The sequence below is a fragment of the Pteronotus mesoamericanus genome, unplaced genomic scaffold, assembly GCF_021234165.1.
Source record: "Pteronotus mesoamericanus isolate MK-2021 breed Mesoamerican mustached bat unplaced genomic scaffold, CSHL_Meso_final scaffold_705, whole genome shotgun sequence".
Lineage (NCBI taxonomy): Eukaryota > Metazoa > Chordata > Mammalia > Chiroptera > Mormoopidae > Pteronotus > Pteronotus mesoamericanus.
The window spans coordinates 15,409,629-15,422,192 of record NW_026555326.1 but is presented as its reverse complement, the minus strand read 5'-3'; the positions used below and the strand labels follow the sequence as shown (position 1 = coordinate 15,422,192).

Genomic DNA, 12,564 nt, shown 5'->3' with positions numbered 1-12,564 from the left:
GCAACTAGGGGTCAGAGATTAGTCTATTACCTTCATATATATAGTGCCCAGTAAAACTTTTTATTTTAATTTAAATTTTTTCCCAGCATGACTTTTTGATAATAATACCCCAATTAGCTCCCTGTGGAAGCTTCCTGTGAACTAGGACTTGCCAGATTCAAAATATCCTGAACTTTTTCTTCATTGAACAACTAATACCATTCTGGTCTTTTTCCGTCTTATTGAACAAAACAAAAATTAGATTTGAACAAAGTGCAGAACATGAGAGCAATTGACAGGAGCTGCTACATAATACTAGCCTACTTGCAAGAATTTCTAACACAGTGTCAACACCATTCCTTTGACTTCCATACCTGTTTAGAGCCAGATAAAGCTGGGTATTGTGTGTGTGAAATTTCTCTCCGATGCTATTATAAAACTGAACAATGAAGGTGAAAGACATGCCCAAGGGAAAGGCTGACAGGGTCCTTCCTTGAGCTGTGTATAGCTTGGGTTGGCTGCTCATTCGCAGGTATGTCACTGGTGCTACCTGTGGGAGACAAAAACCTACTTATACAGAGAAGAATCCATTGGAGAGAAGCTATGACCATATTCTGAGATGCTTAGTCAATGATAAAAATGGTGTTCCTCTTTTGTAGGAAATAGCTCTTGATTTTAGATTACTTAAATCAGAGTGAAAAATATGACACTACAGAAAATGGCTTTTAATTATTAAAGCTGTGGGAATGTGAAGAGAAGCTGGAGCTCAAAAGAGGAAAGGACTGCAATTCATCTATTTTGTTCAGAGTGCTCAATATTGTTAAATAATTGATCATTTATCAAGAATATTATAGCCCTGGCTGGTGCTGCTTAGAAGATTGAACACTGGCCTGCAAACTGAAAGGTTACCAGTTCAATTCTGGTCAGGACACATGCCCAGTTTGGGATGTGCAAGAGGCAACCAATCAATGTTTCCTTCATACATCAATGTTTCTCACCCTGTCTACCTCCCTCCCTAATCCTCTCCATAAAATAAATAAAATCTCTAAAAAAAAAAAGTATTATAGATTGTGGGGTTTTTTTTTTCATTTCAAGTTTTTAATGAAAGCTGTATATAAGATTACATTATTGCTGCATCTTCTCAATTTTTTCTTGCTTGTATTTGCCCTTTTCCTTTCCTACTGGGTGAGATTTAGCTTTATGTTCAAGGATCTTTTTGTGGTCTTTGTCCAGCTTTAGCCTAGTGATAACCACCTTGCTGGGGTGAATGCCCACATGAACAGTTGTACCATTAGCTTTCTCCTGTTGCGCTCATTCAGTGTAGAAGACATATTTCTTCCTGTAAACCTAGAATACTTTGCCAATTTGCTGCCCTTTGTAATGTCCTCACACAACCTGGACTTCATCATCCTTTTCGATGGTCATGGATCAAACATTACTTCTGTCTCAGCTCTTTGGAAAGAGAAGACATAATCTTCCTGTGAATGTGAGAAGGTGCATTGAAATGCCTTTTATGGTTCTTGCTCCAGTCAGAAGTCACAAAGTGATTAAACTTCATTTTGACTGGAAAATGCTGCACAAGTCCTAGGTCCAAAAAACACTTCTAATGGGCAAATGCAGTTTGGAAGTTCCATGGCTTTACCAAAAGTTATTTCGAGATTATTCTTTAGAAGCTACACTGCCCAGCCCTAACTCCACATCCATAGGCCCTCTCCTTCAGCTCCCGTTTCCAAATCCTAAAATCCTCTTTTCCCTTCCCCAGCCAGATAACCTTTGAGCTAGTGGGGAAACAAGTCGAGACCACTTTGGCCCCTCTGCCTGGCTGCTACTCGGCCACTGGAAGAATATAGGGGACCCAGAGATCGAGAGCCGCCACGCCGGTGAACAGATGGTTGCAGATCACACAGGCTTTTGCAGCATATCCTCACCCCATAGGTCATGTTTTTTTCCTGTAAGAGGTAAACTATGGCAGCAGTAAGAGAAGTCCAGCTTTGAATCCTAGCTTCATTTCATAGCTGCATTTAGTCATTCTAGGTCTTAGACTTCTTATCTGTTTAATAGGCATAATAATGCCTACCTTGCAGGGTTTTTGTGGTAGTTAGAAGAGATATGTAAAAGGACCAACATAAGAGTTTATTATAAATTTGTTTCACAGGCTACAAGGAAATAAAAGGACTATGTACAGTCTTTGTGGAAACAGGGAGCTAAGGAGGGCCAAGATGAGTCTAGGGCCTTGGGTAGGCACATTCCCAGGGCAGGAGGCTCTGTTGGGATTGCTTACCAGCCCCACAAACAGGTCCAGCAAGACCTGAAGTGGCTTGGTCATGGGAACACCAGCTGAGATTCCTCTGCCAGCAGCCCTGCTGATCGCTGGACCCCCAGCAGTTCTTTGGGAGCAGGTCTCTCTACTGTCACTGAAACCAGGTTCTCCCCTCAAAGCAGCACCAGACAGAGGACTCACTTCTCTTTCTGTTTGTTTTGAGTTCTTTGGCTTGACCTTCCTGAAGTCATCACAGTCACATAGGCTCAAATTCATATGCTTGTCAAAAGCCTTGAAGGTGCCAGTGAAGATAGCACCATCTTGCAAGATGCACCTCATCCCTTAGTCGATGTGCTGCAGCATCTTGGTGCACTTGGTGGCAGTTCTGATGTGTGTGTTAGACTAACTTACTTCTGAGCAATCTTCTAGTTCTAAATTTTTTAATTCTGAAAATCATCAAATTTTGATAGCAATAATTCTACACTTCTCCCACACCAATCCTCTTGCCCAAGTTGTTAGAAGACAATCACATCAATTTGAGGCTAATCCCATGGACTCTAAAGTTCACTTTAACTTGATGGTTTAGAATCATGTCAATATTGTCCTCTTATCTTACAGTTCATTTTGGACTTCCAGGGAATTTTCTAGTTCTTAAAAAAGGTAATCTGCCACGTAAGGCCACGGTATTCCTTTTATTTATTTGTTTTGAATAAGTCCCTGAACTCACCTGAACGGCAGTTATGGTTGTTTGGTTGACTCCGAAAGGTTCTACAGAAGTGACTTCCAATACAGCAGTACCTGCAATGGAACCAGCTTTCAGGAGCCCTTCTCTGTCCTCTTCAATGACAGATGAATTAGGGAAACACTTGAGAACACGGGAACTCACAAAGGCGGCCCCTTCCCTAGGGAACAAACAGAGCAAGTGGCATCTCTTGGGGACTCTGACCAGAAAGAAAGGAGCAGAGGTTGCCAGGATCACTGTCAAAGGCTGTATCCTGAAGGAACTGCTTGCCATTCTCCATTTTGTGTGCTTTTTTGTTCCTCAGGTAAAAGTCTGCCTCTGGATTGTGCCTACCTTTTTATTTTTTTAACTTTTTTTAAATGATTGATTTCAGAGAGAGAGGAAGGGCAGGGGGAGAGAGAGAAACATTAATCTACTGTTCCACCCATTCATTCACACACCAGTTGGTTCTTGTATATGCCCTGAATGGGGACTGAACCCACAACCTTAGAGTATTGGGGAGGACACTCTAACCAACTGAGCTACTTGGCCAGGGCCTCTGCTTATCTTAAAAAAAATCAAATCCTATTATGTTTATCATTAAAAATTATTCTTCACAAGAGCCAAAATGTGAAAACAACCAAAATGTCCATCAATGGATGAATGGATAAACAAAATGTCATATCCATACAATGAAATATTATTTACTCATAAAAAAAGAATGAAGTCTTGATACATGCTATAACATGGAAGAACCCTGAAAACATTATGTTAACTGAAAGCAGCCATCACAAAAGGTCACATATTACATGATTCATTTATATGAAATACACAGAACAGTTAAATTCATAGACAGCTGATTAGTGGTTGCCAGGGGCTGAGATGAAGGGGGTTGGAGAGAGACTGTATGGCATCCTTTTGTGGTAATGAAAATGTTTTGGAACTAAACAGAGGTGATGGTTGCACAATTTTGTGAATGTACTTTAAATGCCACTGAATTGTACACTTTATTTTATTTTTTAGGGGTGGGATCTTCTGGGAAAGACTGGAAGACCTACTAGGCAAATTCAAAAAGAGCTGTAAGCACTTGAATTGTACACTTTAAAATGGTTAATATTATGCTATGTGAATTTTACCTCAACCAAAAGAAATTACTTGTGGGTTATAAAAATCACCTAGAAGGCCATAGTGCTTTCCATATGCAATGTTTTACTGAGGGTGCAGTTAGACCTTGGCCTGTCCTCCTTCTTTCTCCATTATCCTCACCTGTTGGTATGAAGTTTGAGTTGAGAATTCATGGGCATTAGAATTTGCTTGGATTGGCACTCTGGATAGAAAAGACGGAGTTTTTCAAACACCTATAATGAGAAAATAATTTTTTCCTCATTTCTGGAAAAGATAAATGATGACATTTACTCATATATGGACAACTATAGGTCAACTGTCTGCCTAACTTCAGCTTAGCCTCATGTCCCACAATACTCCTTTACAAATGAGTCAGGCACTAAAAACATTATCTAGGTATTCTAGAATATATAGCCTAATATTAGCCCTGCTTCTAGTTACACTTATTACATCCTCTGTATTGCTTAGATATAAGGTATAAAACAATTCTGAAATTTCTAATTTTAGCTCCTATAACCTAAAAAGAGATTTGAGAAAAAAAATCCTCTAATATTAAATTAACAAGGGACACTGTCCAGGTCTTCTACCTAGTGAAGTGTTCTTTCCTCTGTATCCCATTGAGTCAGAGAACCAAAGCCAAAATAAAGGAAGAGAGGGGGAAAAAAACCCAGAAGGAATCGGCCCCATATTCAGAGGGAGATAATTTTATTTGCCCCACACAAATGATATTTTTTTTCTTTTGAATTCTAAAAACAGTAGGGCCATTAACTTTCAGTTTGAAAACACTGTAGAAACTATTCATACTCCACACCCTATCAGAAGTGAGGATTAGATTTCATTCTACCTATGGATATAGCTAAGTAGACTGTATCATAATATCTATGTTAGGGAGAATAACTCAGAAATTAATCCTTCTTTAATTATTATGGTGTTCATATCCTCATTATGCTCATTATGTAGAAACTGAGAGGAGTGCATGTACTATAGTTTTTAATGCCAATACTTACATGGAGGAAATTAGCAGAAATGACAAGGATCTAGAAACTATAAACCCGTTCTAGGTATTTTTCTAGCAATTTCTCTATGTCTATTTAGACTAAGCTCTTCATGGATGATAAGCAAATATAACCTTTTTCTCATTGATATACAAAAACAAGATTTAGGTTTGGGCCCTTACCAGGATCTGAACTTCATCAGACAGCTCCAACAAGTTCCCCTCAAACTGCCCAGAGGAGCTGTTCATACAGCGGACAGTGACTTTGATACTTGTCCGACCAGCTGCTTTTGTGCGAACAACCATGGCAAAATTACTTTCCACTGGGGTCTGTAGAAACACCTAGACAGTAAGGGGATGGATCAAGAAATATTTGTGAATAAACACTGTGTCTGTCTCTCTTTTTTGTAACAATAAGGAAAATGTATTTTGGAAGTAGCCCTCTAGAAGAATTAGAGTACCAGGGCTTATTTTCACAGCTACTTCCTTTCATATTCTTAGCAACATAGTCACCCCTAGAGAAACCTCTCTTTGCAGTGCTCAACTAATTTTGGCACACATCTATATAGGTTCTTAAGTTATCTCAAAGTCAGTTCATTGATAGGAGAAGAACAGAAATGAAGAAAGAGGTTTGTAAAATGGGCTGAGACAGTAAAACTTGAGAGAGAAGTGAGGCGATCTACTCCTTAAGTTCAGTTGGTACCAAAAAAAGAAGAAGGCAAGAAAGGGAAGCTCCTATTTTTAGGATTATGCTAAAACTGGCTAACTATCTCCCCACTTGCTTCACTCACCATTCCAGCCTAGACGGAAAAAAAAATCTAGACTAGAACTTGACGGATTTCTGGAATAGGGAATGTAGGCTACCACTAACACAAATGTTGAAGTAGGCACCGGCCCCCCTTTTCTGGTATGCGTTTCATGTCCTGCCTCCCTTGCCTCCTTGTTTGTCCGGAGCCCTCAAGATCTTCCTTTTAGCTCCCTTGACTCACATAGCAACCTAAGTTCCAAAATCATTTTTCCCTTCTCCCATACCTAAAAATTCCCATTTTCTTTATGGAAAATCTCAGGTGATCCCAATCAGTAGTCTGGAAGAGAATCTTATGTTAAAAAAATGAGGTTTACAATGGTTTAATCCAAGTGAATCTCTCAGTGGTGACACCATAGTACAGGAAATGTACCTTACGGTGCATTGGAGAACTTGCTATTGCCTATTTCATAAACAGTTTGCCTATGTAGGTCTGAAGCAGAAGAAATCTTTGTATCTCTCTAGTCATTTCTTCTCCTAGAGGAAAGAGTGATGCTTTAGGTACGAAAATTGGGGAAAGGGAGATATAGAACCAATGCTAAGGCCTAGGCTCTCCACTGCTTTCACACAATCTTTTTTTCTATTCAAGAAAAAAGGCAAGTCCTTCTGCAGAACTTTACCAAACTAAGTACAGTTCAATATCTCCTCAGTTCCAAGTATAACCAGTTTTTGGGCAGCCCATGACAGATAGACCCAACCACCAGTACTTCCCTAGATTATAGATCTAGAATATTTTTAGAAAGATTGCAAATAGATTTTTTTACTTGTTCCATAACCCACTCTTTTCCTTTATGCTGGTTCCAGAAATACCCTAATTCTAGCTTCTGTAAATGCTCCATTCTCTCCAAAGAGAGCATTTTTATGTCTAATTCTTTGTACTCACGGGCACTGAATTATGACCTATTGGGTACTTTGACCCCCCCATGTTCCTTCTTCCTAAGGGAAAGCCCTGACCTAGTTTGCTGCCACTGTCCCAAGACCACCATGGGTGGGTTTCATGCAACTGATGATCAGGTAACAACGTTGTGAACCAGGTAAAGTTTGTCTGCGGCATCTACTTTTCTTTCTCAAGTTTCAGAGTAAGGTTTGAATATGTGTATTAAGATATCAAAACTATTTTAATGAACGTAGAGACTTGGGTCACACTGTGGATTTCCTCCATGCTCGTCCTGAGGGCTTCAGCCCTTGCAGACACAGGGGGTACAGAATTAGAAGGAGCCGGCACCACCAATGGAAACATAGAGGAGTGGTTTAATTAATCATTCTCCTTACATTTGCTATTGATAGAAGGCATTCAGTCCAGGATGAGCTGCCAGCTGGTGGCCCACACCAAATGTGGCACCCATTGCACCCCACATGCTCACAGTGGGAATTTAGCTCCCAGTAGCACATGCCCAGGAATGTACTCAGCATCCGCTTTTTGTACTATTAATGTCAACTGCTCATAATGCAGCACAAACATGATTATTAATATAATTGTGTCTGAACATGTTAAAAGATTATATTAATATTTAAACTCTGTGTATATATATAAGTGGGGCCCCCCCAAAATGGGATTATCTTCTGGAGAGCAGGCCTCTTTTAATATAGGCTTCTCCCACTAGGTGAGCATTCTAGGAACCCATCAGTATCAGTGTACCAGTTGGCATTGTTTTGAGAGGCTGTGTTCAGCTTCAGTGCTTTTTTTTTTTTTTTTTTTTTTTTTTGGAAGACTCTTTCAATGTATTTGCCCATTTCATGAGGGGTGATTTACAAGTGCACCTTCCCAACACCACACTGAGTTTTTAGCAGTTTTTGACCAAAAACAACATGACATGACCTCGTTCCCCACCCTCCCTGTTCACCCAATCTTGCCCCAAACAACTTTTTTTGTTTCTCTGGATGAAAAAAGTCCTCAAAGGGAAACATTTTGTTGATGTCGTGGAAGAGGTAAAACAAAAAATCGCAGAAGCACTAAAAAGCATCAAAATCAACGAGTTTAAAAAGTGTTTGGAGCAATAGTAAAAAACATCTTTGTAGGTGTATTGCATCAAATGGAGAGTACCTTGAAGTGTAAAAAATGTAAGAATAAATACACAATTTTTTAATAAATGAATTCTGTATTTTTTGGGGTCCCCCATCATATTTATATTAATAACATGCTACTTATATAACAGTCATCTGCTTACAAATGCAACAACAAATATGATATTAAGGGAATCATTGTTTTCAAGAGCTCTTTCCAGCAAAGTATATTAAAAATCATATAGCATTATGTGAGTACTCAAATTCAAATTTTTCATATGAGTTGCAGCTTTCCAGCATTCATGGAATAGGAAAAGAAGATAAGTAATAATATTATGTAGTTTAGAAAGTGAGCCAGTCTAAAACTTATGATGAAATAACCTTATGATTCCTAAGATAACGTAATGAACAGATAAATTCATACCTCTGAATGCCTGGGTACTAGATCCAGTACCTCCCTTTTGCTCATGGACCAGTGGAATGTCAGCGGAGGGTTGGCATTGCTAAAAGAGAAAGGGGTCTGGGTACTGCTCACTCCCATGACATAAACTGGCATCTGAAAAGAAAAACGTGATTTTGTGCTATATATCTTGCCTGGCTGGCATTATTAAAATAATGAACCCAGAGCAGAGCCATCATACTGACCTCAGTAGCTGTGATGAGTTGAGTCGCAGCTGCAAGGACCCTGACAGACCTCAGCTGAACGACTTCGATCTGCACTTCATCCTGCTCAACAGGGTGGAGAACACGTTTGGCTAAGAAGGAGTGTCTGCGAGGTGGACAGAGATGGCTTATGATAGCTATTTGGTTTGTTGTCGTCTGGGGCATTCAACAATAAAGCATGCCACAGTATGTTTTTGCTCTTTAAGCAATTCCTTAAGGATGGGGATTATGTCTTATAACAATGCCAAGTACTCTGTGGGTTTTTCATTAAAGATCACGTATTTCCCATGCCCGGTTAAAAGCATGCTGGAGGAGGGGACTAAAGGGTTCTCCTCATCCTTACTCCCTCCCCATCTCCCAGTATGGCTCCCAGATGAAGTAGAAGCAGAGCAGAACAAAAAAACCGATACCTGGGAAAACACAATGACTTTGCCAGTATCTTCATTCACTGTCTGGATGGTGCCATGGACCACAGCTGTGCCAACCACCTTCCCTGTGACTTGCCCCCTCCTATTAACAACAGCCACAGTCTGATTACTGATGGAGAAGTGAATGATAGATTGGGGCTGGGGACCACCTTCAGACGTTACCTGGAATTTAAACACACCAGTGAATGCCTGAAGCGTAGGGAGAAGTCATATCCCTGTTCCCAACATTTTGTCCAAACAACTTGGCTTCTTCATCTTCTCCCACTGCCCAATATCCTACATCAAATCAAATGCAGAAAAAATGGAAGTGCTACACATGATCCACGGGATTCTAAGAGGTAGTTCATTACAGAACCCAGGAAAATACTGTATTTTGCTGTGTATAATGCACTTTTTTTGCCCACATTTTTGAGGGAAAAATAAGGATGTGCATTATAAATGGGTTTAATAATGTTCACATACTATGGTATGTATAATGTGCATAAAAACTTGTGTGCACAGTATACACAGCAAAATACGATACTAATGTCCTTCTTTATCAGACCCTATTGTATTTGGCTGGGAGTGGACAGGAGGACACAAACAGGAAGAGGTGTGTATGTGCATGTGTGTTGGGGTGGGCAGAGGTGGGGTGAGAAGAAAGGGTAAATCTTATTTTTCTGTCTTTAAGATCACCTGCATCATGTTAGTGGGAATCAGTGTCATTTTCTCTGGAACAAGTTTGAATGGAGGAAACACCTTGAAGGAGAAAAAAAGGACTACAGTGACTAACTAGAATCAATTTCATAGCAAATGATCATGCAGCTTATTCTAAGGGAAAAATCCTAATTATGTACAATAAAGTTATATACAAAGACATGTATTATTTACAAATACAACTTTTATTCATAATTGTAAAAATTATAAATTACTTAAGTCATTACACTGGACTCACTGGAATAAAAGTGTCCATTAAAATTATGTTTACAATTATCTTCCCTTTTTATGTTTTTTTCACACATACATAAAAATAGAACAGTATAAAGAATTCTCAGGTACCCAGCTTCAACAATTATCAACATGGTTAAAAATTAGCTTTTAAGCACATAAGAAAATACTTCTGATAGAAGATTAAGATGAAAAAAACATGATTCATCCATGCTACAAAAAGTATAGGGAAAAAGTGAAGAAATACACTGAAATCTTAAAAATGATTGACTCTAAGTAGTGGAATTATAGGTGATTTTCATTCTGCATCTTTATATTTTTTGTGCTTTCCAATTTCTACAAGAACTGTATTATTTATATACAGAAAAAAAACCCCAAAACAAATAACATATTGTTGCAAAGTTGGACAACTATCATTTTTTTTCAGCCAAATGATTTTCAACTTGTACAAACTAAACAGAAACAGATAAATAATGCTGAATAAGACGAAGTATCAATTTGGGATGAGATAATTTTCTTACTTCAATTTGCCGAGGAGCTGATGTGAATTTTCTCCCCATCTTGTCCCTGGCAATGGCCACAAGTGTGGTTTGCCCAACAGTGACAGCTTGAAGGATATAATTTTCAGAGTATTTGTCCTGTTCCTCCATTAGCCTGCGAAGATCCATGTATTTTTAAATGAGAAAGGCTTGAGTTTTGTTTGTTTTTAAAATTAAAAAATATGTTTATTGGTTTTAGAGAGGAAGGGGGGAGAGAGCAAGAGGGAGAGAGAGAGAGGAAAGAGAGAGAGAAACATCCATCAGCCACCTCCTATATGTACCCTGACCAGGGATTGAACCCACAACCTGGGTATGTGCCCTGACCAGGAACTGAATCCCCAATCTTTTGGTGTACCGTACGATGCTCCAGCCAACTGAGCCACATCGGCCACCGTGAGAAAGATGTGTACCTGGTCAGTTACACGTCTTTCTAAGATGCTTAACATTTTCTGCTCATTTAAACACTGGTTGGAAGGATCTGCCAGAAAATAAATTTCCAGAGTGTAGATACCGTTCATTGCAATGGCAGGAATGTCCTGAAGGGCAAAAAACTTGTCCTAAGGCTGCAAAGGAATAAGGGCAATATACATATAGACAGCGAAATTGCAAATATTAAACTCCTTTAGAATTCCCGTAATTCCCCTTTCTCAGAGGGGAATACCAGTGTCTCTGCTTCTAACTAGAATTTTGAAGGTCCTTTAGCCAAAAGCACCCTCAAAGGATATCATCCAGGGAGAAGTTTCATAAATGGAAAACTTAATGAGACTCATGATTTTAGGTCCAAAACAAGACATCTGATGATCTGGAAGGGGTGTTTTGTAGACAGCTGACTATGAGAGAAGCATAAGGGCTGAAAGGTACTGTGAAAAGGAAAGAGGAAAATCTGAAACAGCCTAAGGAAGAGCTGCCCAGATTAGTGGGAGGTGGGGTCTCATGATATTAAGCAGAGGGAGGAAAAGGCATTGAAATGATACTCACGTCAGGGTGGCAATCGAAGAAGCCAGCTGCAGTTGGAGCTCCATGTTTCTGAAGTATTTATTTTGGAATGGGCATTTGGAAGAGCCAAGAACCCTCACAGTTACTAACACAGTTTTACCTATTTCAACCTAGTAGTTAAAAAAAAAATAGGTAATTTTATTTTATTTTTAAAAAGATTTTATTTATTTATTTTTAGAGAGAGGGGAAGGGAAAGAGAAAGAGAGGGAGAGAAACATTGATGCGTGAGAGATACATCGATTGGTTTTTTCTTGTACGGCCTTAACTGGGGACTTGGCCAGCAACCCAGGCATGTACCCTGACTGGGAATTGAACCAGTGACCTTTTGGTTCACAGGCTGGCACTCAAGCCATTGAGCCACACCAGCCAGGGAAAAAAAGGTAATTTTAGTAGAGGTGTCTCATTCACCAAGGACAGTCTAACTCTTAGAGGATGGTAAACTTTTTTGTTCATGCTAAATGTTCCTGGTCAGCCTTTGTTCAACCAAGACTAATGCAAAGGTACTGTATTTATCTTCACCATGTTTAATGTTCAAATGTTGCTCTTTAAAGACAGGTATTTCCAATAATATTACCAAAGGTCCTGGTACACACACACAGTAGTTGAGCAGAAACTATAGTAAGAGATGCTAGAGAGTAAAAATGAGACCTGTTTCATTTATAAAATAATACCCATATCTCTCACCTTATCAATCAGATCAAGCTCCAGCTCTTGTATGTCTGACACCCTGAGGTGGGCCATTGCTGGACCCAAGAAACCCAAGCACAGATCATAGACCTCCAGCGTGAGTAATCCAGCATGTACTGGAGCTAACTAGAAAGAAGAAGATGGTAGCTGGGTAAAGGAGAAAAGATGCTCTTAGCACAATCATGGCAACTATTTTCATCCAGAACGGGAAATATAATATCTTCCTTTGTGATGGATACTTTGAGAGGTGACATCACATGTTACAGGCATAACACAATATAGACCCGTAACATGATATTTCAGTTAATGGCAAAATGTGTACCTTTAACAATTATTAACTGATAAAGAACAGAATTTAAGATGATTGAATTCAAGCAGAATCCAACAAACATGTCCAGGATCTTAATTATAAACAGGGAAGGGACTTCATGAAGAA

The 12,564-nt window shown here is 39.2% G+C and overlaps 1 protein-coding gene, 1 non-coding gene and 1 pseudogene across 2 annotated transcripts in view; all 3 read right to left on the bottom strand.

Annotated features, from left to right (window-relative positions):
• Nucleotides 1-12,564, bottom strand: part of NUP210L (nucleoporin 210 like) — a 90,775-nt gene that overhangs the window by 19,032 nt on the left and 59,179 nt on the right. Inside the window, exons 21-31 of the mRNA XM_054562867.1 lie at nucleotides 12,126-12,254; nucleotides 11,424-11,551; nucleotides 10,428-10,560; nucleotides 9,655-9,717; nucleotides 8,962-9,141; nucleotides 8,534-8,614; nucleotides 8,313-8,444; nucleotides 5,263-5,421; nucleotides 4,227-4,318; nucleotides 2,967-3,141; nucleotides 354-529 (exon numbers count right to left, since the gene is read on the bottom strand). Of these exons, the coding sequence (XP_054418842.1) occupies nucleotides 354-529; nucleotides 2,967-3,141; nucleotides 4,227-4,318; nucleotides 5,263-5,421; nucleotides 8,313-8,444; nucleotides 8,534-8,614; nucleotides 8,962-9,141; nucleotides 9,655-9,717; nucleotides 10,428-10,560; nucleotides 11,424-11,551; nucleotides 12,126-12,254 (1,448 nt within the window). The remainder of the gene's footprint in view (nucleotides 1-353; nucleotides 530-2,966; nucleotides 3,142-4,226; nucleotides 4,319-5,262; nucleotides 5,422-8,312; nucleotides 8,445-8,533; nucleotides 8,615-8,961; nucleotides 9,142-9,654; nucleotides 9,718-10,427; nucleotides 10,561-11,423; nucleotides 11,552-12,125; nucleotides 12,255-12,564) is intronic.
• On the bottom strand, nucleotides 1,056-1,537 carry LOC129062454 (60S ribosomal protein L26-like; annotated as a pseudogene).
• LOC129062491 (U7 small nuclear RNA) lies at nucleotides 3,987-4,049 on the bottom strand. The gene has a single exon (XR_008528282.1). It is a non-coding gene; the product is annotated as a U7 small nuclear RNA (small nuclear RNA).